Here is a 24,033-nt window from a genome sequence, read left to right as displayed (position 1 = left end):
GTACACACACATACACACATGTATATGACCAGTGTAGGCCATAAGCTGCTCCTGTAAGAGGGAAGTAAGGTAAAGGTAAATGGACCCCTGACCATGTCTGGACCTGTCCAGTCGTGACTGACTCTGGGGCTGTGGCGCTCATCTCGCTTTATTGGCCGAAGGAGCAGGTGTACAGCTTCCGGGTCATGTGGCCGGCATGACTAAGCCGCTTCTGGCGAACCAGAGCAGTGCACAGTAACGCCGTTTACCTTCCCGCCAGAGTGGTACCTATTTATCTACTTGCACTTTGACGTGCTTTCGAACTGCTAGGTTGGCAGGAGCAGGGACCGAGCAACGGGAGCTCACCTGTCGCGGGGATTCGAACTGCCGACCTTCCGATTGCCAAGCCCTAGGCTCAGTGCCACCCGCTAAGGGAAGTGGGGACTTTTAATTTGCCATTTTGCTCTTACTCCCTACACACAACTGGTGACTATGAGCCCAGCTTCTTCAAGCCAAGAAATGCCCAGTTTTAGCTCCTTAAGTAGCAAGATTCCTTCCGTAGCCAGAAGGGATCAAGGGGACTATTGCCTTGGGTATACAAAGCAGGCAGCTTGTTCCCAACTCCAGCCCTCCCCATCCCAAGACATCAGTCCTTGCTGAGTCCTATTAGCATAATTTGATTGGAAAAGTAGCAGCCTAGCTACTTTGTCCATTAAGTTCATGGTCTTGCCCATCATTCAACCAATCCCTCTGAATATGTGCACTCACAGCATACAGCAACTTAAGGCTAACTACCGTATTTTTCGCTCTATAACACGCACCAGACCATAACACGCACGTAGTTTTTAGAGGAGGAAAACAAGAAAAAAAATAGTCTAAACAAAATAGTGGATATATGATTTTTGTGGTTCATGCTGTGGCCACAGACATGTGATCTGACAGTGAGTTTGGAGTAGCCCAATGCAAAAATCCTGAGGATCCATGTGGATCCATGCTTTGTAACCATGGAGGAGGGAAGGAAGGGGAACCATGGATCCTCTGCTCACGACTGCAGCAGATCCCCTCCCACCCGCAGGCATTCGCTCCATAACACGCACAGACATTTCCCCTTACTTTCTAGGAGGAAAAAAGTGAGTGTTATGGTGCAAAAAATACGGTAATTCATGTATAACCTAGAGTATGCCTTAAGGGGAAGGCGTTGGGCAGGCACTGTGTGCCCATTCAAGGGCAAATGATGGGGTACGCTGCCAGCTAGAAAACACGATACCAGGAGCCAATGTGGGAATCGGAACAGCTAGGCAATCACCCGTAATTCTTTCCTAATGCCCTGGCACACTTAGATTCTGTTGGTAGGAAGGATCTAGCAGTATGTTTCAAACAAATAAACACTATAGATGGATTTGTGATATGATTACTACAAGAGGCAACTGCTAAAACAGCAAGGGGTCAAGAAAACTCAGCTTTTCTTTTTTACGGCTTTCAAAGACTCCAGCTTTATGCATGCAACGCATAACACAGACTGCACAGCAATTATCTCAAAACATGGCAAAAAAAATAGGGGGGTGAGGATAAGTAGGAACACAAAGAAAATAGCCTCAAAAAAGTAGAAAAGGAGGAATTATTCTGCCATGTAGTAATTATTGAGTGATGTTTAATTATTGGGACTTTGCTGAAATGAAAAGGAATAGGCACGAGCCCATCCCTGGAAACAGTAGCAATTTATTAATTCTGGCAAATGCAATGTTTGTCTAGAAAATTATGCAAGGAATGTCAGATAACAGTTTTGTCATGTAACAGGGACAGAAAATGAGTGGCAGAGACTTGCAGTGGTTTTGTCCAGCAATGGAAGCAGGTACAAAAAGCAAGAAAGATGGCTGTTGGTATGCGATCTTTGGAAATCCCAGAATATGCCTTGCGAGGGGAGTGCAAGTCTTTGCGCTGATGGAAACCAACTGCATTCCCCAGGATTAAGAAGCATGTATACATTAAGCAAAATTGGATGCAGAAGAAGTCTGTGAGCGGGCAGTTTCAAACAGCAGCAAGGTGCCTGGCTGCAGTTGTGGAAGAGATTTGAGTTTAAGCACTACCATGGGAACAAACATGGGTGATAATTGTATAAAGTACCCCAGTTAGTAGTTGATTCTTTGGTGCAATAGCCTGTAAGTGTCAGTGCCTTAAATAAGAAACCACTCACAATTAAGCTGTTTTGCTTAAAATAAAAACAGCTGTTTTTATTTTATGTTTGTTTGGAGGGGCATATGTACATCGGGTTTTTCGGGGAGGGGGAATAAAATAAGTGTCTTTCCATGAAATGGGAAGAATGGGCACTAATAATCATTTGAGGAACTGGGGAAAATCCCACCCTAATGGAAGTGTAAAATCTGCTTCTTCCTCATGAACAATGCCTGGCCACTTTATAATAATAATAATTTATTATTTATACCCCGCCCATCTGGCTGGGTTTCTCCAGCCACTCTGGCCGGCTTCCAACAAAATATTAAAATACAGTGGTCTGTTAAACATTAAAAGCTTCCCTAAACAGGGCTGCCTTCAGATGTCTTCTAAAAATCCGGTAGTTATTTTTCTCTTTGACATCTGGTCGGAGCACGTTCCACAGGGTGGGTGCCACTACCGAGAAGGCCCTCTGCCTGGTTCCCTGTAACTTGGCTTCTTGCAGTGAGGGAACTGCCAGAAGGCCCTTGGCGCTGGACCTCAGTGTCTGGGCTGAATGATGGGGCTGGAGATGCTCCTTCAGGTATACTGGGCTGAGGCCGTTTAGGGCTTTAAAGGTCAGCACCAACACTTTGAATTTTGCTCAGAAACATACTGGGAGCCAATGTAGATCTTTGTGATGATGCAGCCATTAGTCAAGGAAATAAAACGGGAGGTTTCACACATTCCTATGAAAACAGAAACTAATGAAAGACACAATTTTGAAATGAATGGGAGCAATGCAAAGGTGCAGTTGCTTCTCCCAGCCATTTCCATATGGGGCTTGTGTAGGGAAACTTCAAAATACCCTTGCCTTGGACACGACCACAATCTGCACATTCATGGCAGCAGAAAAGAGCAAGCATGCTGTTTTGGTACTATTGAGAATGTGCTTTGAGACCCGAATACATTAAACTGCTCCCGTGTCTTGCCACACACACAAATAATAATAATAATAATAATAATAATAATAATAATAATAATAATAATAATAATAATAATACAAGGGATAAGACTGGAAAATATATTTCACTTGAATGCCCTGATCGACTTGTAGCTAAATGATTGGGTTTACTATGCAAAGTATATTACACTCCCTCTTATCATGAATTTTACAGCTCTCCGCTATAAAACAAAGCATTTGTTTCTGAAAATGTAACTTTTCGAAATCTTGGTGGAATTCTTAGGGTGCAGGAATTCCCTGAATGGCTTGGGGAGGTGCACTTACCATAGCAGTTGTTTCCTCTGTCTCTTTTCCCCCACTTTAAACTGTGAAAAGAAAAGAAAAGTATTTTTACCGCTATTTATGGCGGTGGCTGCCCAGTGGCCCTTTGCCAGACTGCCCCTAGAATAACCCTACATCACATAGTGTCATCCCAGGGGCAATCTGAGGGCAGTAATAGCAGACGAGAAACACCCGGCTGCTGCCAAAGGCAGAACAGGCAGCGGCAAAAATACAGTGGTGCCCCGCAAGACGAAATTAATTCGTTCCGCAATTTTTGTTGTCTAACGAATTTTTCGTCTTGCGAAGCACGAAATCCCATAGGAATGCATTGAAAATCAATTAATGCGTTCCTATGGTCAAAAAAAGTCCAAACAAAGCCAAATTTGGTACAACAACAGTTTATTAACTGCTCTTTAAAGTCACTCATACTGTAAAGAGCAGTTCGAAAATTTAAGGGAAAATAAATTAACTTTATAAACAAAACATGTCTTTGTTTTTAGTCAAAGAAAAAAAGTCGCGAGACGTTTTCGTCTTGCGAAGCAAGCCCATAGGGGAAATTCGTCTTGCGAGGCAAATCGCGAACGGAAAAACCTTTCGTCTAGCGAGTTTTTTGTCTTGTGAGGCATTCTTCTTGCGGGGCACCACTGTACTTGATTTTCTTTCTTTTCTTCTAAAAGCAGCTTAAAGTGAAGAAAGAGACAGGAAACTGCTGCCATGTGCTGCCATGGGAAGCACGTCTCTCTGAAATCATCCTAAGAATTTCAATTCCACCCTGAAAACCGATAAAATGTACCTTCCAATTAACTACTCGTGGATGGGGGGGGTAGATTTTTTTGAGGGGGTGTCGCTCTACAAATTTTCTAAGTACCAATGAAAACGTGACATGAAAAACATTGAGACTAGCATCTCTGTGCTTTAAGAAACATTACATTCTTGGCGGTCTTGTGTGACACGTATCTGTTTAACGGGATTCTCATCTTTACAAGGAAACCACATCCAAATTTTGATTCCAATTGCTGGCTAGTTTCAATTTCAAGCTTATGTGGCAGAAATCAGAAAACGGATTAATAGCGCAGTCAAAATAATCACAAAAAATGATGCTACGTTTGCAATGTGTTGAAGCAGCATCAGAAATGTCTGAGCAATTGTTATGGAGATCATTGTTAGCAATTTATTAATCTTGTTTGTGTTTCGCTGAGAGTGTTACATAACCTATAGTTCCGACAATAAAATATAAATCACAAAACACAACTGCGGGGGGAGGTGGGGGGAAATTCTTTGCAAACTCTCATTCTCAGCACTTGTGGGCATGTGTCCTGTTCTGCCAACTGGCTCTGAAATTGCTACCTTCCCGGTTCTCCTTCTCTGCAGTGCTGCACAAACACTGCAGATTATTCTTACTGAGCATGCTTCATCTTTTCCCGTCTCCACAGTCTTGGGCTGTCAATCACCTGTCAGCCCTCACCACATCAGCAAAATGAACACCAATACACTGTCAGCACAGCAGCTGATGAGACTCTGCTAAGGACTGTCAATCAAGCTTGCTTCTTTTATCTGTTCTGGAAATATTTTGTCTCTGAGAAACAAAGGACCTGGTCAACAGTGGATCAGAGTCTAGCATTTACTCTTGTACAATGATTAGGAAAATCTTAACATGTTTTTCTTCCATGAAAAATGATGTTTTATTATTGGGATAACTGCAGATTTCTTCTTCGTACCTTATCGTCGGTCCTTTTTTGCATACATAATTATTTCTTTGAACCACCAGAGTGCAACAAATGAAGTAAAATTCCGTTTAGGCAATGATTTAACATTTAAGATCTACTGTTTAGGGAAACATTGCCTAAGCCATGGGATAATTTCTCATTTATCCCAGCAATCCACCGAAATGGATCACTATTATTTCCATTTAACCATGGAGAATCTGGAGTTGAGAAGGGAGTGCTTTGCCGAAAGCTAATATGGGTATCCATTGCTGAGGGGCTTTTGTTTCTAATATTTTTTTGGATAAATCGAGGCACTGAAATAGTCACTTTTCCAGTGGCTTGCAGTAAAAATCAACTTCAAGGGATCCGATGTAGACGGTGATAAATTGGAAGATAATTTATTCCTTGCAGTCCTCTGCAATGAGATACGAATGAGACAACTTACAGAGGTCCACATGGGAAGGCAAGTTGGTAAAAGAATTGGTGAGATGGGTTTGGGCACAATCCAATCCCTGCAGAGAAATGGTGGGAGGGGGAGAGAGGCAACCCATTGTGCCAGACAGCAGCTGGCGCAGTGGTCAGCCCAAGGTCTTGATGCCACCTCAAAAAAGGATTTGGCTTGCACCTTTAATCAGCTATCTAAATGAACATATGGGACGTGGGTGGCGCTGGGGTTAAACCACAGAGCCTAGGACTTGCCGATCAGAAGGTTGGCGGTTCGAATCCCCGAGACAGGGTGAGCTCCCGTTGCTCGGTCCCTGCTCCTGCCAACCTAGCAGTTTGAAAGCATGCCAAAAAGTGCAAGTAGATAAATAGGTACTGCTCCGGCGGGAAGGTAAACGGCGTTTCTGTGCACTGCTCTGGTTCGCCAGAAGCGGCTTAGTCATGCTGGCCACATGACCCGGAAGCTGTCTGTGGACAAACGCCAGCTGCCTCAGCCTATAGAGCGAGATGAGTGTTGAAGCCCAGAGTCGGCCATGACTGGACCTAATGGTCAGGTGTCCCTTTACCTTTACCTTTACCTAAATGAACATATATGGCAGAGCAAAGTGCAACATTCAATGCCCAAGATTTGAGTCTCTCAGTCTCAGATTTTCTTGAAGGCAGGCATCAGTTGCGTTGTCCTTGTAATTTTTTTTAATGGGGGGGAGGAGATGACAGGCACTCCCTTCACCTATGAAGGAGCTTTTCTGAAGGTTTTGTTTTGCTCAAGTTGGTGCTGTGTGTGTGTGTGTGTGTGTGAGAGAGAGAGAGAGAGAGAGAGAGAGAGAGAGAGAGATGTAATGATGATGATGTTTATACCCCGCCCATCTGGCTGGGTTTCCCCAGCCACTCTAGGCGGCTTATAGCACATTCAGAAAATGTAAAACATTAGACATTAAAAACTTCCCTAAACAGAGTTGCCTTTAGATGTCTCCTAAAAGTCAGATAGTTGTTTATTTCCTTGACATCTGGTGGGAGGGCGTTCCACAGGGTGGGCACCACTACCAAGAAGGCCCTCTGCCTGGTACCCTGTAACCTCACTTCTTGCAGGGAGGGAACCGCCAGAAGGCCCTCAGAGCTGGACCTCAGTGTCTGGGCTGAATGATAGGGGTGGAGACACTCCTTCAGGTATACTGGGCCAAGGCCATTTAGGGCTTTAAAGGTCAGCACCAATACTTTGATTTGTGCTCGGAAATGTACCGGGAGCCACTGGTGTCCACTTCCAGTTACCAGTGTATCTGCTGCATTCTAAATTAGTTGTAGTTTCCAAGTCACCTTCAAAGGTAGCTCTACATAGAGTACATTGCAGTAGTCCAAGCAGGAGATAACTAGAGCATGCACCACTCTGGCGAGACAGTCTGCGGGCAGGTAGGGTCTCTGCCGGTATACCAGATGGAGCTGGTAGACAGCTGCCCTGGGCACAGAATTGACCTGCGCCTCCATGGACAGCTGTGAGTCCAAAATGACTCCCAGGCGGCACACCTCGTCCTTCAGGGGCCATGAATGGTGTATGTGTTTGTGTAGAAGGTATGTTTGTGTGGTCTGCTTAGAAATGGACAGATCTCGCTCTCCCTGTATTTATAAAGCGAGATGACCGCCACAACCCCAGAGTCGGTCATGACTGGACCTAATGGTCAGGGGTCCCTTTACCTTTACCTTTTTACTAACCGAGATCACAAACATGACAACTAAGGCTGCAATCCTACATGCCCCTATTTGGAAGTCCATGGAATTTACTGAATAAATAAGCTTATTTTGGCCTTAAGTCATATATAAATTAATAATTAGATTACTGGAGCACTGGACTAGTAGTTCCTGAGCAAAATTGTGTTTGTGGAGAAGATGGAAAATAAATGTCTTTGCTTTACATTTGCAGAGGCATTTAAAAAAATAAATAAATCACAATTTGAGAACTATGTATTTTGCGGAGCTCTGATAGTTGAAGGCCGTAACATAACATAACATAACATAACATAACATAACATAACATAACATAACATAACATAACATAACATAACATAACATAACATAACATAACATAGCTGGTGATATAGAGAATGGAATCTCTTAGTTTCTAGTACCCATAGAAACTCCACAATGCTAAATACAATACATGAGTTCTTGTAGTGTTTATAATGCTTAACCAAAGAGCATGATATTTTTCTCCATGGTTCCTTTTTAAACATGTACTATTTTTTTTTTAAAAAACTTATTTAAATTGTAAAAATAAAAATGTTTTTATTCACTGACAAGTTAAGATGCAGTCCTAATTCTGTCAAGGCAGCATCAGGACTTAATGGGGAGGTGGGATATTCTGTCCCCAATATTCTGTCTGAAACCCTGCCATTCATATCCCCCAGGGCAGGAGGGCCCCCTGAAAACCTTGTCATTTTGCCACTCCAGTTCCCAGGCTGGCCCAGAAAATAAGCCCAGATTGAGTCCCCAGAACTTGTTTTTCACCTCCGCCAAGCTAAGCAGTTGGCTCCTTATCTCTCTCGCCCTGACCTAGCCACTGTGACCCACGTGACGGTCACCTCCAGACTGAATTATTGTAACTCGCTCTACACGGGGCTGCCCTTGAGATTGACCCAGAAACTCCAGCGGGTGCAGAATGCCGCGGCGAGACTCCTTACGGGGTCCTTGCTGCGAGATCACATTCACCCAGTGCACTGGCTCCCAGTAGAGTACAGGATCAGGTTTAAGGTGCTGGTTTTAACATTTAAAGCCCTATACGGGCTAGGACCCTTGTACCTACGGGACTGCCTCTCCTGGTATGTCCCACAGAGGAACTTATGATCTTCAAACAAAAACATCTCGGAGGTCCCAGGCCACAGAGAGGTTAGTCTGGCCTCAGCCAGAGCCAGGGCTTTTTCAGCCATGGCCCCAATCTGGTGGAACGCTCTGTCACAAGAGACTAGGGCCCTGCAGGACCTGACATCTTTCCGCAGGGCCTGCAAGATGGAGCTGTTCCACCAGGCCTTTGGCCAAGGCACAGCCTGACCCCCCTCTTTCCTTCTGTAATCCTCACAGAACTCTAGCCCAATGGTTGCCATTACCGTATTTTTCGCCCTATAAGACGCACTTTTTCCCCTCCAAAAATGAAGGGGAAATGTGTGTGCGTCCTATGGGGCGAATGCAGGCTTTCGCTGAAGCCTGGAGAGCGAGGGGGGTCGGTGCGCACCGACCCCTCTCGCTCTCCATGCTTCAGGAAGCTCTCCGCTAGCTGTGGGAGACCCAGCTCTCCCAGGGGTAGCGGAGAGCTTGCCTGCACCCAGAAGCTTGGGGCGCGCTGAGCTCCACACGCCCCAAGCTTTGGGATTAGCGCAGCGGTCCGCTAGCTGTGGGAGAGCCGCGTGAAGTCGCGCAGCTCTCCCACGGCTAGCGGAGACCTTGCCGGCACCCAGAAGCTTGGGGCGCGCTGAGCCTCGTACGCCCCAAGCTTCGGGATTAGCGCAGCACACCTGGGGGGGGGAAATAATTCCCCCCCTTTATTTCCACTGCATCTAGGGCAGGCGCATTAAGGGGTCGAGGGGTGCCTGGCCCCCAAGCACTAGGAAAGGCTGCTTGAGCTGGGTGGAAGAACCGTCCCTTCTGTGCAGTAAGTCTGGGCAGCAGTGGCAGAGTCGCTCTGTTGCTATGACTTAAGTATTTCACTGATTCACATCCTCATGAAACAAGGCAGATTAAAAACTTACAAAGCCGTGCAGCAAATAATTTCCAACACATTCAGTCAGAACAATCCTTGTTTCTTTTCTCTCCCTCTCTCCCACCTGCAACACCTTCATGTTTTGAGTTCAACATCTTGGAAGATTCTTACATTTCTTGTAGTGACTGGCTGTCACTGCATCACCCACACACATTTAATCAGTTATCTCTGGGTGTTTATTTGACAAGTGCTGCCTCTTTCCGGAGGAGCCAAAGGAAAAGCTACTATGAACACCATTTAAAGGATTATTGTTGACAGAATTACTATTTTTCGCGTTTCAAAGCAAGTGATAACTGTACAGACCTTCAAATTACAGCCTCCAGAAAAACTGGTAGTGGCTGATCTGTCCCAATTAGGTTGAGTCAACTTGTCAGATATCAAATTTGCTAGTTGTATTATCAGTCTAAGAGGCAAAGATATATCAGTAAAAAAGCAATTAATGTCCAGTTAGATTGGACAGGGCTGTGCTTCTGCAAAACAGGACCGCTACATACGAAAGAATTTGTCAAAGAGTAAAAAAGATTCCTGTCGCCGCAACTAATTTCTAATGACTGTGCTGTCTGCTAAATGTGGAGAGTTCAAAACAGAGCAAGCCTGTAAACCGAAGCCCTGACTGAAAGATGAAATAATTGCAAGACCCCCTTGAGAGCTGGTGATCTAAGAACAAATTGTTGTTGTGATTTGTACAGCTTTTGTTTTCTCCTTAACTGGGGAAGCTCAGTTCAGACGAGGACCGACAATGCCAGTGGATGGTTCTGTGTTCTTGTTCTTGTTCTTTTTTTAAAGAAGAAATATTATTTTACTTATGTTTGTGTGTTATATACAAATGTATAGTTAAGCAAATCGTATTTAATATGCCTATAATTATGGCTCTGTTTGGTGATTCAAATGCAACAAAAATGTTAACCAATTATTCCTTACAAGAGCTACAAATTGTATCCTTCCCTTCCATAACTACTTATATCACTTACATTTATTCATTATTATTATTATATCCCATAATTCCCTGCTTTGAGGTCAATTATTCCAGCAGCATCTGTTGATGGTGGGGGCATCTGTTGACCCGAATTTAGATCAGGGGTAGCCAACAAGGTGCTCTTCAAACGCCCTTCAACTCACCATCATCTCCATCTAGCACAGTCAGTGGTCATGGATGATGGGAGTTGTAGTCAAACAACATCCAAGGGGGTCACAGGTTCGCCACTCCTCACTCCTCAGGGGTTCTACCTTCTTGGACCATCAATAACATATTTGCTTCTTTGCTGACATTATATTGGGTTCTTCCATTTGTGTCAGAACTAGCCACGAACCAATTCTTTCTGCATAGCTTGCGGCAAGCTTTGACAAGTCCAAAAGTTTATTAGTCAGTCAAGCATTAGCCTATCAGGATCTGACCCCCAGAGCCCAACAGGCCCAGAGTCCTCTTCAGTTGTTCTCTCCTCCTCACACAACCGCAACTGTGTTGTGTCTGCTGATCCTGCCCCACCATTGTGTGCTCATGCTATGGATATTAGGGATAAATGCCCGAAGCAGGGTGCCTGCTGTGTGCCCACACAATTCAGAATCCTAGTTGCTTTTAATTTGCACAGGGAGCCTCCACCCTTATAGCAGGCACACCCAATATGTGGGTGGCTGGGAAGGGGGCTGGCAGGAGAGATGGATTCAGGGTCAGAATCACATGAGGGGAGAACAGGAGGCAGCTATGTAAGGTCAGGCATCCCCAGACTCGGCCCTCCAGATGTTTTGGGACTACAACTCCCATCATCCTTCGCTAACAGGACCAGTGGTCAGGGATGATGGGAGTTGTAGTCCCAAAACAACCGGAGGGCCGAGTCTGGGGATGCCTGCTTTAGGTTCTACAAACCAATATCAGCTCATGTTGTCATGAGCGTCTCCACCCCCATCGTTCTACCCGGACATTGAGGTCCAGCACCAAGGGCCTTCTGGCGGTTCCCTCACTGCAAGAAGCCAAGTTACAGGGAACCAGGCAGAGGGCCTTCTCGGTAGTGGCGCCTTCCCTGTGGAACGCCCTCCCACCAGATGTCAAAGAGAACAACAACTACCAGACTTTTAGAAGACATCTGAAGGCAGCCCTGTTTAGGAAAGCTTTTAATGTTTGATGCATTATAGTATTTTAATATCTTGTTGGAAGCTGCCCAGAGTGGGTGGGGTATAAATAAATAATAATAATAATAATAATAATAATAATAATAATAATAATAATAATAATTATTATTATTATTATCATCATCATCATCATCATCATCATCATCATCATCATGCAGGCCTATTCTTCTCAAAATCCCCACCCACTTCCAGAATTCCATACCCTCCAAGCGTCCCAGAATTATAAAAGTCATCCCAGCTTCTGATTTGATCCCGGAATGTCCCTATTTCCCCCTCCAGTGCCGCTGCCGAACTTGGGGAGGAAAATGAGCCAGCACTTGTCCTGAGCTGCAGTAGCAGCGGCAGTAGCCGTTCTCCTCTCTTGGGCAGATCCGAGTGGCTGCTGGAGAGCAGGTGAAGAGGAGGAGAGGTTGACGCCACCACAATCGGCCCTCGCATGATACGCCGGCTCTGCGGTGGAGGCAGAGGGCAGGGGTACTCTGGGCAGAAAGAAAGGAGGAGCTGTGCGGAACAAAATGAGTCTTGCTTTCGTTTTTGAAAAATGCTTTACAGTGGGCGCACGGGTTGCGAACGTGATCCGTGTAGGATGAACATTCGAAACCCGCGTCTGCGCACGCGTGGGTTGCGATTCGGCGTTTCTGCGCATGCACAAAGTGTGATTTAGTGCTTCTGCGCATGTGCGACCGACGAAACCCGGAAATAACCCGTTCCGGTACTTCCAGGTTTCGCCGGTCCGCAACCCAAAAAAACGCAACCTGAAGCAGCTGTAACCTGACTGTATGCATCACCGTCTAATCGTGCCCCTTTCTAAAATGTATCTGCTGGTGAATGCTTTTCTTTTTTGTAAATCTACCAAAGAATAAAACCAAACAAAACCGGGATTAATGAGTTTTCTCAGGACGGTGTAGGGGGGGTGCCATATCCCGTTGGTGTGTTGGTGGTGGACTCTCCCTTCTTCTGATAGGAAACGCTGTGCTGAGGGGGCAAAAAATGGGGGACTGAGGGTCAGTTGCAGCAGAGTGAGAAATGTCCCTATTTTCATCTGAGGAACGTTGGAGGGTATGGGATTCTATGCTCAATCATTCCCAGGTAACCGTTTAATCAAACATCTCCCTAGCACAGTGCCCCACACCCTCCCAAAAAAAGAGAGAGAAGAAAGGCTTATTTTATATTTTCCTATCATACCCATTTCTCTGAAGAGACTCAAAATGAAATCCAGTAGATATTCAAATTAACAAATTGACAATATCCATTTAAGAAAATTCAGCAGCACAAACCTAACAAAGGACTGAGACAGCAAAATCTTAAAACCAACTAAAGATGTAAATAAAACAACTACCAGGTCTTTATCAGTATAGCAATGGGCCGTGGTCAGCAAGACAATCCAGAGGATTTAGCACAAGGCCCCAGACGACGATCAGAGCATGAGTATGTATTTCAAAATGCCTATTTTTCTGAGCAAAAGGTTTCATCTGTATCCCACCGATCCTCCAAGGGGTTGTTTCATTTTATTCTCAAACCTGTGACACCGTTTAAGAGCAAGTGACTTTCCCAAGTTAGCTTTGTAGCTGAGCAAAAAAAGTTGAAGTCTAAAGTTGAAGTCTAATGCTCTAAAGTTGAAGTCTAATGCTCTTCTCCACGGCAAGCTATTATTTGCAACTCAATACACACTGAAAGAGTGTCATGACAGTGGCATGCTTCAGCTGCCCTCTGAGACTGTATAAATACAACGAAGCAAAACTGAATATTATAATGCATTTGCCTCTTACTGTATCGCTTTGGTCCATCTTCCAAACAAAATGAAAGAGTTAAGGTTGCATCATCTTCAAAAAACTCCGTTGCAAAGGCATCCCACCAGAGGTTGTCACTGTCCTATGAGGGAAGAAATCATTCTTTTAACAGAAAGAAATCAGTTGTAATTTGCCTTCTTTTCCCCCTTCAAGTGCACTTTCTTTTTAAAATATATTCTCAGCCAAGAAAAATTATGAAAAACTATTGTAAGTTATTCAGTATGGCTGGGTATTGAAAAGAAGAAGCTCATTTGCAAACGTATAGAAATAAACACCTTCCGTAAAACAGCGATTCTGCATTAAATCAAAACACAATTTAAGACACAAACTCAACCAATTTTTGGCATCCCTCAACTTCAAGGTTTCGCTTAATTTTTGGCTAAGCCTGGTCACATAGTGTTTTGCCCAGGATTGTAAACACTGCATGACAAGTGGTCAGCCTTGGCTGCCATTTCCACAAAAATTACCTCACACCATCAATTCTACCATATCACTTTGTCCCCACAATCTGTTCCTAAGATTGCCAAGTCATTTTTTTATTTTAAAAAAACTTTAAAAATAAATAGTATATTTATTCTTGTATAATATTTATTTTATATTTATAAATAATCTGCCACCAAATAATGTAAAATCACACTAGAATAAGCACTGCACTAACACTATAATAACACTTTAAATGGTGTTATCAGCATCGTAAGTACTATTATTTATTTTTATTTATTAAATTTCTAGAGTGCCCTTTGCCCAAGGGTCACAATATAAAACCACAAAAATATATAACATAGTATCAAACAAACAAATTAACCCCCACAGTTATTATTTATCACTACTAGTAAATAATAATTATTAATAATTATTATTTATTGCTACCACTACCAACCACATATTTCTGCAATTATTGCATCCAAGACCTGACCACCCCACCGTCCCTTAAAAACAATGAAAATTACAATGATAATCTCAAGATTAGAATCCCAAATTCAGTGATTTTCCCTACTAATTGGCTCCCTTGAGAAAAGAATATTAATGACACACACACACCCTTCAGAAAAAAATTATTTCCAGACAATTATTTCCCTTTGTGAATTTCACTTCCATCTTAGAAGACAGCCACAGTGAAATAATTCCTGATCAGCTTAGGGCTGTGATACTTCCTGATCTTCCCGGACATTACCGGGATTTCAATTGACATCCGAGGGGAAAGGCAGAGTTTTGCTTTAAAAAAACAAAACCAAACAAAAAACTCAACAATTTCGTGGTGTCCTGGTTTTTACTTTTCGAAATATGGCAACCCTAGATCAGCTCCGAAGCATAAATTTTCTAAACCTGGACAGTGCATTGTCAATCGAACTTTTGAGATACCAAAACTCTCTCTCAACACAAAGTATATGGGTGATATCCAGCACTTCCCCCTCCCCAAAAAATGTTTAGGGGTACTCTTATTTTCCTGCTCATATTGAAATACTGCCCCTCAATGAGGCCAAGCTTCGATTCACAAAATGTTTAGGGGTATGAGTCCCCCCCACGTCCCACCCCCAGAAAAAAAGCACTGGTGATATCCAACATTGCCTGACAGGACTAACCGCCCACCCCACCAAATCTGCTTCAGACGATGTTGTTGTTGTTAATATTTATTTACACCCCTTTTTCCGTGATAGGACTCAAGGTGGCTTGCACATAAAAGTGAAAACATAAAAGTAATTTTATAATACAATTTTTATTGGGTTTTTCATCTTTAACAAGATTACATCTTATAGTATAATCACAAAATAAATTCACACACACCCCATGACTTCCCCCAACTTCCCTTTCTGGTTTGTAACATATTAACTTGTGCTGCTTGTTATCTGTCCCTAAGTATAATAATCTTTACATTAACCATTGTTATATTTTTATACTTTTAATCTCATCTTTATATTTTCTACAATTGTTTTGCTGGTTGTAAATGTTTTTAGTCAAACCCTGCTAGTGAGTCCATTTCCTGTTTCTGTAACATTGTTTCTGTAAATACAACATAAAAGGTTCCCAGTCTTTTTTAAAGTTTCTATTTTCCCTATCGTTAAGTCTTTTAGTTAGCTTTGCCATTTCAGAATATTCCATCAGTTTTTCTTGCCATTGGTCCTTTGTTAGTATTTCATCAGTTTTCCATCTTTGGGCTAGTAGACTCCTAGCCGCTGTTGTGGCATACATAAATAGTTTTTTCTTATCTTTTGTGTGTCGAGGTCCCCAAGCCACCCCCTAAATAAATCACAATTCACACAGAATTTTTGTTTAAGGTTTTTGGCATAATTTTGGCCACAACTTTATTAAAATACATAATGTGAGTGGTTGCTTAAGCATTGGTTACGACTATCTGTCCCCGTCCAGGGACAGAACTGACTCCCAGATTCCAGTGAAAGCCAGTAAGGGAAAACAATATTGGGGAGAGAATGGGGCTGGGCACAATACCATCAACCCTCCCCACATGCTCCCAGGGGCTTGCATGGCCCTAGCCCCTTGCCGGGGATACAGACAAATGTATGGCAAACCCCTGGATTCCTTTAATGGAATTCCCTTGCAGCAGCAGCATTGGAGGGGCAGGCACAGCCAATCCTTACCCCTCCACCAACCAAGTTTTAACCAATCTCTAACCGCAACCTTACAAGTTGTGACGATTTGCTACGCAGTAGGCAAAAACCAAATGGCACCAACCAATCTGCCAAATTGACAAAATTCATACCAGGCCCCTGCTCCAAAAGCAGACGACCCCATGACAGGCATAGCAAGGTCAAACGCAACAGCCCTAAATTAGGGAGGGTGGGCGGGCGATCCGATGCAGAAAAAGAGACCGAAAAAGCTGTGTGCCAAGAATATATGACTTTCGGGCCAATCCTCTAAATAGTAACATCAAAATCTCCCCAACAACCCAAATTGGTCCAGTCACAGTCATGGTCATCCAAATGGTCCCGCCCAGTAACCAAGAGGGGGTGACCCCACCGCAACACATGCTCTCCATGTAGGAGAACACGCTTTGGCAAATCTTGATCTGAAATGCCTAGCAAAAAAGCTTCTGGTCTCTTAACAAAGGTTATCTTAAACATTTAACCCAGGGGTTATCAACCTGGTCCCTACTGCCCACTAGCGGGTGTGTCAGGATTCTAGGTGGGCAGTAGCGGGTTCTACGGCACAAGCTGAATCCTCCTTCCATCGAGCGCTGGTGGGCGGTAAGGAAATGTTACCATCAAGAAAGATGCATTAGTGGGCGGTAGGTATAAAAAGGTTGACTACCTCTGATTTAAACAATGATAGAAGTAAAACTGTACACGTATATTTAAACTATTAAAATTGTAACGGCTGAGGAGGGCTTACATAAAAAGGACTTTACCATAAAGTTGAACATCCAACTAGAGTATTGACGGCCTTTAAGACTATCACCTTGCCAACAAAGGTCCGTGTAGTTAAAGCTCTGGTTTTCCCAGTAGTGATGTATGGAAAAGACCCTGATGTTGGGAAAGATGGAGGGCGCAAGGAGAAGGGGACGACAGAGGACGAGATGGTTGGACAGTGTTCTCAAAGCTACCAGCATGAGTTTGACCAAACTGCGGGAGGCAGTGGAAGACAGGAGTGCCTGGCTGGTCTGGTCCATGGGGTCACGAAGAGTCGGACACGACTAAACAACAACAACACAATTCCCGCTGGTGGCAGACCTCTTTGGGCATCTAAGAGACTAGATGGCATCAATGAATGTACCTCTGCACCTCATTCTGAATGTGTGATGCTGTGGGTACAGGTGTGAAGGCCTGGGACTGGGGGGAGAAAAAATCGGACGAGAAAGCTTTCCTCCCTCATTTCTCCCCACCCAAAGTCTTAATTTCCTCCCAAAACAGTTGAGAAAAGTGCATAGTGAAATATTTTCTTTGAGAAAGATGAATAAGATGAGTATAAGACAAGGTGTCCCAAAATGATTCACATAAATTGGGAAGACTTTCCGGGACACCGGTGTGCAGAATCAGATCGTTCCAATTCCTGTACGCCAAGGACAAGCAAGTCCCGAAAATGACAATCCTCAAATGCAAGAGTAAGATCCATTTTTAGGGGGCACTACCATCGTCACAAGAGAAGGCAGTAGGAATCGCTGCCTTTTTACTTGTGGCCATTGTAGGTGGATATGTTTCTGTCTTCTTGAACTTCTTGAACCAAGAGACTGGGAATGGAAGGAAGTACATAGTAACACGAAGGAGCTGAAAAATATGCCTAAAGTATATTTTAAACTTTTGAACATTGCAGAGCACAGAACCTAACCAGGAATGCAGTCTGGGATTCTGCCAAACATATTGTAACATGGTGGCAAGTTCTTTGCACAACACAGCCTCTGATTCCTCCTGCTTCTCATCTGCTTTAGGTTCTTCCATCTTCTGAAGCATATAAAAGAAACTGGCCTATGTTTGGAAATGCTCAAATCAAGAAATGAACTGACATGCGAAAAGGTAGAGAAGCTTTTTTCAATCCAGGTAAACCTTCAATTTTTAGAAGTCCATGGTAAATACGGTAACAAATATGAAGAAACAGAAACTGATATTGATGTTCTGAGGCTGATCAAGTTTCATGTAGTCTTTCCCAGCACTTTTGAATGAAAATAGGTGCTTTGTGGTTGCTTAACGCTGAAGGAGAGATAATGATTTTCAAAATGCATATTAGTTTTCTTTGTTTGAGTATAATATTGATGGGTTCTTTTTTATTATTGTTTTTTGCCTGATCCTCATAAGTTGTCAAAACCAAAGAGAAGCTAGTTCCTTGCAGTTCAATTGCTCGTCGCTCCATTTGTAACAAAGCATTCAAAAGGTATTTTCAATTTGTAATTATTGACTGAATAAAAAGGTACCATTGATATACCAAACATTATAATTTTGTGGGCAAACCAACTTATACATTTTGTCTTCCTAAAGTAACAATGTGGCTATCGGTCATATTTTTGTGTTTTTATATTGTTAAACCATCCTGTAATCCTAGGGCAAAGGGCGGTATAGAAATTTGACAAATAAATAAAATAAATAAATGATAAAATAAAGTGAAGGGTGCTAAAAATAAGCAAGTATTGCATATCTTTCCATTAGCAACAAATTTCCGTTTGTAATATAAACTTGATCCTCGCCCTGCAACCCATGGCTTCAAAACTTCCAGAGAGTTTACACCTCTAGGTGTGGGTCTTTCAGCTAGTCAGAGTCCTGCAAACAACTGGAAGATTCTCAGAGTCTGTCAGTCAGTTTGACTGGGCTTTCAGAACTGTTGGGAATTACAAGTTCCGATATCCCCAAAGACCAGAAAAGACTGTTTATGTATGCGACAACAGCTTCAAGGACGTTACTAGCCCAAAGATGGAAAGAACCAACAGTTCCGACCAAGGAAGATTGGCATATCAAATTGCTGGACTATGCTGAAATGGCAAAACTGACTGGGAGACTCAGGAATCTAGAAGATAAGGACTTTAAAAAGGAATGGGGGGGGATTCTAATTTACTTAGCAGACCATTGTAAAGAAGAAGAAGAAGAAGAAGAAGAAGAAGAAGAAGAAGAAGAAGAAGAAGAAGAAGAAGAAGAAGTTGTTAGCTGGACTGTAAAAATAACTGGTAAAGAAACGAAAAATATGGACAAATTAAAGAAATGGAAAATGTGAAGATGTAGTTTCAGAAGAATTATTTTAAGGACCCGTGCAGGGGAAGGGGGGAAGTCGCCAGATTCAGAGAATCTCGTATATGGATATGGTAAAAGCTTTTTCTTATTTTGGATTTGTTTTTGTCAAAACCAATAGAAATATTTATTATAAAATAAAATAAAAAACGAGAACTGTTGGGCAGAGGTTATCAAACTGTGATTGTGGAAGAGTCGAAAGTATATGTATTTGGTACTGCTTTAGATTTGATTTGTTTCCACACCTACACACCCTCACAATTAAGATCAAGTTCATTAGGACAAAGATCAAATTTATCAAAAAGGCTAAAAAGGCCCTGGCTTACAGCTCAGGATTTCTGTAATAGGACGCAGGTTTGAATGATGCAAAGGGAAAATCAGTAAGTGGTCTGCTGAACCCCACAGCAGCCTTCAAGTTGTGGTGCGGCAGCAGAGTTTGAGAACTTCTGCCCCAGGGGAAACCAAACTCACATGGCTTCTGGTCAAGTCATGTATTTCTTGCTTTCATTTATGTATAAATATAAAAATTCTAGTGGCTGGAAAGTGTAGTAATTCAATTATGGAGTTCTACATGGGAAAAAGTATAAACATCCATTTTCTATTGCAATTTGAAAGCCATCCCAGATTTTTAATCAGATGTTTTCGGCATGCTTTAAATCAAGAAGAAAAAGAAGAAGAAGAAGAAGAAGAAGAAGAAGAAGAAGAAGAAGAAGAAGAAGAAGAAGGAGAAGAAGAGAAACTGAAGGCAGTTGACTGCAAAAAGTTCGGTAGGGAAGGCCTATTCCCAATTAGAATCATATGTTCTGAATTTTGCCCAGGATGCCAAATGGCATTCGGAGCCAAATGGTGTAGGAAACCAAACCAGGGTGGGTGGGGAAGTATAATTATAAGGAGGAAAGACGGTTTTTAAAATTCCACTTTTCCAACAAAGAGTCAAGGCTTCCCCCCCAGGCACCCTCAACTCAGGCACTGACAGGTTACCTGGGATTTTGGCAAAGTAATTATTTTCCATTTCAGCAATAATGAGATATTACCATGGCAACACTCCTTTCACATAGCACACTCCTGCTCTCAAACGTTGAAATAATGGACCAAAAAATTAATACTTTGAAAAGTACTTTAAAAATGCATTTAAAGCAGAGGACAAAAGGAAGGAAAGAGCAGAAGAAACTAGACAGAAGGGTCAGGAGGGGAGAAGTGACCAGTGATCTTTGACATCTACTACACGCCGGTTTTTCTTCCATAAAAAATGCACTCCATTTAGTCCATGTTAATTTTTTCCTTCTATTTTCTGTCATGAATTTTCTTCAAATAAAAATTATTTAGAGGATTTTTAGAGAAATGCTGGATTTCATTGTTACTATATTTCGCAACGTCTGAATGCTGGATGATGCAGAATTACTCTGCACTGCTGATATAAAGTTTGACTGTTAAAACTGTTAAATTACCCCCATATATATTGCAATTTCAGCTTAATGTACCGTATTTTTCGCCCTATAAGACGCACTTTTTCCCCTCCAAAAATGAAGGGGAAATGTGTGTGCGTCTTATGGGGCGAATGCAGGCTTTCGCTGAAGCCTGGAGAGCGAGAGGGGTCGGTAGGCACCGACCCCTCTCGCTCTCCAGGCTTCAGGAAGCTATCCGCTAGCTGTGGGAGACCCAGCTCTCCCAGGGCTAGCGGAGACCTTGCCTGCACCCAGAAGCTTGGGGCGCGCTGAGCTCCGCACGCCCCAAGCTTCGGGATTAGTGCAGCGCTCCGCTAGCCATGGGAGAGCCGCGCGGATCTCCCACGGCTAGCGGACTGCTTGCGCGCACCCAGAAGCTTGGGGCGCACTGAGCTCCGCACGCCCCAAGCTTCGGGACTAGCACAGCTGTCCGCTAGCCCTGGGAGAGCCGCGCGGCTCTCCCAGGGCTAGCGGACTGCTTGCCGGCACCCAGAAGCTTGGGGCGCGCTGAGCTCCGCACGCCCCAAGCTTCAGGATTAGCGCAGCTGTCCGCTAGCCCTGGGAGAGCCGCCCGGCTCTCCCACGGCTAGCGGAGACCTTGCCGGCACCCAGAAGCTTGGGGCGTGCTGAGCTCCGCACGCCCCAAGCTTCGGGATTAGCGCAGCGCACCTGGGGGGAAATAAATTTTTTCCCCTTTATTTCCCCCCCAAAAAACTAGGTGCGTCTTATGGGCCGGTGCGTCCTATGGGGCGAAGAATACGGTATAATATGAAGAAGTTGCCTCTTTTAGATCTCTTTACTGCAACCATGCTCTCATTGCGAGTCATGGGTAACAACTGTGGACTTTAAATGTACAGTCATACCTCATGTTATGTCCGCTTCATGTTATGTTCTTTCAGGTTACGTCCCGCGGCGACCCGGAAGTACCGGAAAGGGTTACTTCCGGGTTTCGCCACTCGCGCATGCGCAGAAGCGGAAAATGACATCACGTGCATGCGCAGAAGCGGTGAGTCGCAACCCGTGCACGCGTAGACGCACCGCTGCGGGTTGCACTCTTTTCATGTTGCGAACGGGCCTCCGGAATGGATCCCGTTCGCAACCAGAGGTACCACTGTACCTGAAAAAGCACAGTCAGTCACCTCTTTGGGGCCTAATATGTTTCCAGTGTGTATCTACACGCAGAAGGTTGTTTCCACTTGCTGGATGAGGCCAAGGCAAAAGGTCTTTAAGACTATGAAGGTCACGTTTGGTGATTTCCCGAGTAGGCTACTACTGATGCACTATGTGAGGGGCAACCCTTGTTGATGGTACAGTCGTACCTTGGAAGCCGAATGCCTTGGCTCCCAAACAAATCAGCTCCCAAACGATCGAAACCCGGAAGTGAGTGTTCCAGTTTTGTAATGCTTTTCGGAAGCCAAACGTCCGGCACAGCTTCCAATTGTTCCTGCAGCCAATCAGAAGCCGCGCTTTGGTTTTCGAATGGTTTCGGGAGTCGAACGGACTCCCGGAACGCATTCTGTTCGAGAACCAAGGTATGTATCTGTATGATTTGCCCTACAAATAAATAATAATAATCCTGGGGAGAGAATGGCAATTTTCAGCACGAAAATGACATGAGGAAACAATCTCAAGTGCCTCCTGCCCTAGCACTGTGCTCTCCTATTCTGTTTTAAAAGCGGGAAATATGATCATGGGTATCCTTCTTGGGTTGGTGGGACATCTGTGACAGATGCTTTAGCTGAGATTCTTGCACTGCAAGGATTGTACTAGATGATCTTTGGAGGCCCCTTCTAACTCTACAATTCCATGATTCTATGCTTCTGTTCCACTTAACTTGGCTCTTGCATTGTTGAAAACGGCCAGACTATTTCAAGAATTATCATTATGTTTTCTTTAGAATAAAAACAAATTATGGATTTTAATAAGCACTGGGTTTGGGGGAGGTATACATATATAAACTTTATTTCAGAGCCCAATGTGTAAGAGAAGCGAGTTTTGTGGTGAAATATGCATGCCAAAGGTCTCAGTAACGTTACTTTTAAAAAGGCTAAATGACTGACTTGTGTCAAGAGCTATGGTTCATAGAGGTATAGTATACATATATTTTTAAAAAGCAACTACAACAAGTGCTCTTAATGTTTTTTGCTTTAGTTTGGTTTTGCAAAGCGGGTTCTCCTTCCTGGAGAGCCGGTGTTGCGGTGGGAGCAACCATGACATCCCCTGTTGCTGGGTGGGTTAGTTTGGATGGCCACGAATTTGATTGGGCACCCCCAATGTTGCTGGGGAAAATTGATGGTTGCAATTTTATTTTATTGATGGGGGGGCTTCCTCTTTTCGCTGCACACATCGGATTACCCGCCCGTTGTTGTTGTTTAGTCGTTTAGTCATGTCCAACTCTTCGTGACCCCATGGACCAGAGCACGCCAGGCACTCCTGTCTTCCACTGCCTCCCGCAGTTGGGTCAAACTCATGCTGGTAGCTTCGAGAACACTATCCAACCATCTCGTCCTCTGTCGTCCCCTTCTCCTTGTGCCCTCCATCTTTCCCAACATCATGGTCTTTTCCAGGGAGTCTTCTCTTCTCATGAGGTGGCCAAAGTATTGGAGCCTCAGTTTCACGATCTGTCCTTCCAGTGAGTACTCAGGGCTGATTTCCTTCAGAATGGAGAGGTTTGATCTTCTTGCAGTCCATGGGACTCTCAAGAGTCTCCTCCAGCACCATAATTCAAAAGCATCAATTCTTCGGTGATCAGCCTTCTTTATCGTCCAGCTCTCACTTTCATACATCACTACTGGGAAAACCATAGCTTTAGCTATACGGACCTTTGATGCAAGGTAATGTCTCTGCTTTTTAAGATGCTGTCTAGGTTTGTCATTGCTTTTCTCCCAAGAAGCAGGCGTCTTTTAATTTTGTGGCTGCTGTCACCATCTGCAGTGATCATGGAGCCCACGAAAGTAAAATCTCTCACTGCCTCCATTTCTTCCCCTTCTATTTGCCAGGAGGTGATGGGACCAGTGGCCATGATCTTAGGGTTTGTTGGTGCTGACCTTGCTATGCCTGTCATGGGGTCGTCTGCTTTGGGGCAGGGTCCTGGTAGGAATTTTACCATTTGGCTGATTGGCTGGGGCCATTTGGGTTTGCCTACTGCGTAGCAAATCGTCACAACCTGTAAGGTTGCGGTTAGGCATTGTTTAATTTTTTTGGTTGGTGGAGGGGTAAGGGTTGGCTGTGCCTGCCCCTCCAATGCTGCTGCTGCAAGGGAATTCCATTAAAGGAATCCAGGGGCTCGCCATGCTTTTGTCCGTATCCCTGACAAAGGGCTAGGGCCAGGGAGCATTTGGGGAGAGGTGACACCCAGCTCTATTTTCTCCCCAAAATTGTTTACCCTTACTGACTTCCACACAGGTGTGGTTGTCAGTTCTGTTCCTACCTCCAAGTGGGAACAGATAGTCGCTAACCAATGCTTAAGCAACCACTCACATACTGTAATTCAATAAAGTTGTGGCCAAAATTATGCCAAAAACCAAAACAAAAATGATGTGCGAACCGTGTTTTTATTCAGGGGTGTCTTGGGTGTCCTTGACACGCAATTCAGTCTTGAGTACATCCAACTGCAAGCCTTTGAAACTTATCCCTTATCACACGTGAACTGAAATCTTTGGGGCCTATCCCAAAATATGAAGCAGCAGCCTGGA

The 24,033-nt window shown here is 43.8% G+C and overlaps 1 protein-coding gene across 4 annotated transcripts in view; it reads right to left on the bottom strand.

The window, feature by feature from the left end:
• The window catches only part of LOC310699047 (LIM domain-binding protein 2), a 233,295-nt gene that overhangs the window by 114,807 nt on the left and 94,455 nt on the right, over window positions 1–24,033 (bottom strand). For 3 of the 4 annotated variants that reach the window (XM_083520645.1, XM_083520646.1, XM_083520648.1), the window contains exon 2: window positions 13,207–13,309. In XM_083520645.1, the coding sequence (XP_083376771.1) occupies window positions 13,207–13,309 (103 nt within the window). Of the gene's footprint in view, window positions 1–13,199; window positions 13,310–24,033 lie in introns of all 4 variants that reach the window. The other variant, XM_083520647.1, reaches the window with a different exon arrangement.

This window comes from Podarcis liolepis (genome assembly GCF_965112155.1).
Source record: "Podarcis liolepis genome assembly, contig: HAP1_SCAFFOLD_28, whole genome shotgun sequence".
NCBI lineage: Eukaryota > Metazoa > Chordata > Lepidosauria > Squamata > Lacertidae > Podarcis > Podarcis liolepis.
This window is presented reverse-complemented; position numbering and strand designations above follow the sequence as displayed.